Here is a 5,088-nt window from a genome sequence, read left to right as displayed (position 1 = left end):
GTATTTTTAAAAATTATTTGTGTAAAATCCTATTAAATATTAAATATATTTTATAAACACGTACGAATTTCTGTTAGCAATAGTCCATGGTTAACCTTGTTCTTTTATATGTTGTTTTAGGGGTGTGCATGGCTCAGTCCGGTCCGAAGACTCGATCCGGTCTCGAACACTTTAGGTTAAATATAATTTTGGTGTGATTTCACTGGATCTAGGGTCGGGTAAGGGTCTCAAAAATAGACTCGGTCATTATTTCGGATCGGGTCCGAGCCATGGCTTGGGTCATTCGAAGTCGGCCCAGTCATCATACACAATTAATATTTGAGTAAAAGACAAATAGGTCATTGACATTTTAAAACGAGGACATTTTTGTCTCTCAAGATTGAAAAATATATTTCGATCCCTCACGTTTTAAAATGGCTAACAATTATACCCCTCCGTCCATTTTGGGTAAAAAACGGTAACGGAGCCAGCTGACATGGAGGGGTAGAGAATGACGTATCCGTTACACTTGCTGAAGTGGATTGGGACAAATTATTAGTGGACAAATTCGTCCCTTAAGGCCAAAACGACGCTGTTCTTCCGATGAATTCAATATTTTGATACTCTTCTTCTCCGCTTCGTTCAACTGCCGCCATTATCACCCTTCTTAAGGCCTGCAAGACCATTCATCATCTCTACCAAGTCCACGCCTCCATCATCCAACGAGGTCTAGAGCAAGATCACCTCATCATCTCCCGCTTCATTTTTCTTTCCGCCTCCTTTGCCACCACTGCTTCATATTACACCTCCGTCTTCGACCACGTCCTTGGCCCTTCCCCTTTTCTCTGGAACTCCCTCATCGGAGCCCACACCAAAGGAAATTACTTTTTCGACGCCCTCTCTGCTTTTATTCGCATGAAGGCACATGGGTCTCTTCCCAATAGGTACATTTACTCTTCTGTGATTAAGGCCTGTTCAAGCATGTGCAGATCCTGCGAAGGAAAATTGCTCCATGGCTCGGCGTTGAGGTGTGGGGGTTGAAGGTGATATGTTTGTTGGAACCTGTTTGGTTGATATGTATGAAAAATGTGGAAATATTGGTGACGCTCGCAAGGTGTTCTGATAGAATGTCTGAGAAGAATGTAGTTTCATAGACGGCTATGGTGGTTGGCTATGTGATGGTTGGGGATATGGTGGAGGCAAAGAGGCTGTTTGATGAAATGCCTCAGAGGAATGTGGCATCATGGAATGCGATCATATGGGATTTTGTGAAGGTGGGGGATTTGGGCAATGCTAGGGTAGTGCTTGATGCTATGCCGGAAAAGAGTGTTGCTTCTTTCACGATCATGATTGATGGCTATGCAAAGGCTGGTGACATGGCTACCTCAAGGTTCTTGTTCGATCAAGCTCCGGAAAAGGATATTGGTTAGCTTGATGTCGGCTTCTTCTCAGTTGGTTGCCTTATATGTATGTGCCATGTTCGGATATACCACTTCAACCAGACCAAGAAGGTGATGAAAAATTAACAATTTGTGTATTTAGTGGTCCCAGTTTAGTGTGTTTGTGTGTATATTTCAAGGTCAATTTCAAGCATCTGGATGATGCTTTTGATATATCGAATGATCTCTAACATTTGTGCTCCCAAAAAATAGTAACTTAATTCTTGAAATGTAATTTTTTATGGTATTGCACAGGTGATACATACACGTATAAAATTGCTGTTTCTCTCGAAAAAATCTTGCCGGTATTACTGTATGTGTTAGGATTAGAATTAGTTTAAAACTCTCAAATTTAGGCCTTCATTTTAGTGCTAGTGTTTATATATATAGTCTTACATAAATATGGTTAGGGAAGAAGTGTTCTATTCCTGCATTGTAGGGATTTGAGCATGTGTATGGTGACATTGTGAGTGGGGTCATAAATGTCAATGAATTAGGGTTCTTGGTTAAGCATATGGAAGGTATGGTGAGGAAGATGGATAGGTATGTTAGTAACACTAAGAATTTGTATAGTGAAATGGAGGTTTTGAATCAATATGAGCAAGCTATGAACAAGTTTTAGAATAATCAAAATGAGGAGAGTAAGAGAGTCATTGAGCAGAAACTCGCATGACAGAGGCAAGATGTTAGGCATCAAGGACTAATTTGTCCATTAAAAATTTGTTTTTCATCCACATCAGCAACTAAAACGGACACCTAACACTCTACCATTCCAGGTCAGCATGTTCCGTTGCCGTTTTGAAGCCCAATTCGATGGAGGGATCTAATTGTCACGCGTTTTAAAACGTGAGGGATCGAAATGTATTTTCCAATCTTGAGGGACGAAAATGTCCTTGTTTTAAAAGGTCAGGAACCTATTTGTCTTTTACTCTTAATATTTTGTGTTATTAATGATGGATGATGGCTATTTTTAAGTAGAATTTAAGTATTGTAAACCTTAATATTTTGTGTTATTAGTTATTATAAGATTATAAGTTAATGTTTTATGTTTAAAATGCATAAGATTTTAAACTAATGCATAATATTGTGTTATTTATATTGATTTAAATATTTGGTGTTATTAGACAATACTAGTATTGGTTATGGTTATGCTTTAATATTAGAGAAGAGTTGGTTCTTGTTATATTTTTCTAAGTGAATTTTACCATGTCAAATAATAATTGGAGTCTTGAAAATTTGGATATCTTCATATGCTAGCTTATACGAAGGTATCAAGATAATGTAATGTTAACGGCTCGATTTTTACCCGATTTTTACTCGATATAATCGTGACTCAAAAGTGTATAAGCTTCATCAGATCTAAGACTAGGTTTAGATCTAATAAATAGACTCAGTATATATTTCGAATAGAATTTAGATCACATCAAATTCGGTTTCACCACCAGAACGATGCATACCGTCTCCATACAAGTGAAAACAATCTAGTATTCTTTAGCGTGTCTTTTTCGTATACAGGTATAGTTGTTTATTGCAAAAATATCTGGATCCGTGACATTGTTTATTCTCTATGTATGTTACTTTTCTCTCTTATCTGGTAATAAAGAAAAATGTAGGAATATTAAAATTTAATATTTTAATTTAATTTAATAATTTAATAATATATTTTATTTTATATTTTTTAATATTAATAATTAATTAATAAAAAATAATAAAATTTGATAAAATTTTAATATTTTTTTAATAAATAAATAATTTCTAATATTTTTCATAAATAAATAGGAATAAAGCATAAAAAAGATGAAGAGGCAAACGTGCGTCGTTGACTTAGCTGTGTTAGCTAATAATCCAATACGGCATTGAAATACGAGAAGGAAGATTGAATCTAACGGTGTGGAATGGGTTGCAGCCATGCACGAATGTGAGAGTGAAGGGGACAGTGAGAAAGAAGGGATCAATAAAGGAAACCAAATCCAAGCTAACAAAACTGGCGGCCACCAGGTCAACCACCCTTTTGTCCTTCTCGATGGTCTTATTAAAAACACAAACACCATTCACACCATCCAACCCATCACCAACTATTTCTTTTTCTCTTTTTTTAATATGTGTGACAGCTGGGTATAAAAGAATGGCATGGTTAGACATGTAATAAATTAATAATCATGTGAAACAAGTCGTAGCATTCATACTTGCATTTGCGGATTAGCTTTTCTTCTCTTTCAAATTAAAGCTCTCGTTCTGTGCTGCTTGCGAGGTGTGTTTCTATTATGGGTAACTGTTTTAGTGCCAGGATCAAAGCTGAGAGCCCTCCACGCGATGGTAAGTGGTAACAATAATAATACATATTCGATCATTCACTTTGTGTTGTTGAATGCTAATACACATATTTTCAGAAGAGAAGGTTTTGAGTGGTATAAGCAGCAAGGTATCATCTCGTTCCATGCTTATGTCTCCTCTGACAGAGGGCGAGATTCTGCTATCCACCAATTTAAAGAACTTCAGCTTCATTGAACTAAGAACCGCCACAAGGAACTTTCGTCCGGATAGTCTGGTTGGTGAAGGTGGCTTTGGCTCTGTATTTAAGGGGTGGATCGACGAGCACACTCTTGAACCCACAAAACCGGGCACCGGACTCGTCATTGCGGTGAAGAGGCTAAATCAAGAGAGCACACAGGGACATACTGAATGGCTGGTCAGTCTCATCTTAATATATAACTTGTTTAGCTTAATAATGTTTTTGTGACTAATTATAATTAGCCTCCTAATATAATTACAGACAGAAATCAACTACTTGGGTCAGCTGGATCATCCTAATCTTGTGAAACTCATAGGTTACAGCTTAGAAGATGATCACCGGATTTTGGTGTATGAGTTTTTGACTAAAGGCAGTTTAGATAACCATTTGTTTAGGAGTAAGTCAAGTTTGTTTAATTATGACTAGTTTGTTATTAGCACCTTAAACAGCTCAAGATCTGATGTACCTTTTTCTGGCACAGGAGCTTCTTATGTTCGCCCGCTTTCTTGGAACATACGCATGAATATCGCTCTTGATGCAGCTAAGGGCCTTGCGTTTCTTCACAGCGACCAAGTAGATGTAATATACCGAGACTTGAAGACTTCTAACATCTTGCTTGATTCGGTACGCAAATCACATTCAGATCACCTTACAACTTACAAGTATTTCACACTTGATTTCTGAAATAATTCCTTTAATATGTGTGAATTAAATGACAGAGTTATCATGCAAAACTCTCTGATTTTGGATTGGCAAAGGATGGACCAGTAGGTGACAAGAGCCATGTCTCTACCAGGATAATGGGAACATTTGGCTATGCAGCTCCTGAATACATAGCCACAGGTACTTCAATCTTATATTTGTTTTCAAAGTTAAATAACATAATGTGTTACCAAATCTTGTGACCAATTTTTCATTATATTCTTCTCTCCAGGTCATTTAACGAAGAAGAGTGATGTATACAGTTTTGGCGTTGTACTGCTGGAAATCATAGCGGGGAAACGCGCATTAGATAAGAACAGACCAACAGGGGAGCATAATTTGGTTGATTGGGCCAAGCCTTTGCTCGTCAGCAAAAGAAAAATCTCACAAGTCATGGATTCCCGTTTGGACAGTCAATATCCTTTGCGCGAAGCCATGAAAGTTGCAGTTCTTGCA

General features: G+C 37.3%; 1 protein-coding gene across 1 annotated transcript in view; it reads left to right on the top strand.

Annotated features, from left to right (window-relative positions):
* Nucleotides 3,525–5,088, top strand: part of LOC107631275 (serine/threonine-protein kinase BIK1) — a gene marked incomplete in the record, with an annotated part of 2,221 nt that continues 657 nt past the window's right edge. Inside the window, 6 exon segments of the mRNA XM_016334670.2 lie at nucleotides 3,525–3,734; nucleotides 3,809–4,107; nucleotides 4,192–4,327; nucleotides 4,412–4,554; nucleotides 4,650–4,773; nucleotides 4,865–5,088. Coding sequence (XP_016190156.1) covers nucleotides 3,683–3,734; nucleotides 3,809–4,107; nucleotides 4,192–4,327; nucleotides 4,412–4,554; nucleotides 4,650–4,773; nucleotides 4,865–5,088 — 978 coding nt within the window.

The sequence above is a fragment of the Arachis ipaensis genome, chromosome B03 (assembly GCF_000816755.2).
Source record: "Arachis ipaensis cultivar K30076 chromosome B03, Araip1.1, whole genome shotgun sequence".
Lineage (NCBI taxonomy): Eukaryota > Viridiplantae > Streptophyta > Magnoliopsida > Fabales > Fabaceae > Arachis > Arachis ipaensis.
This window is presented reverse-complemented; position numbering and strand designations above follow the sequence as displayed.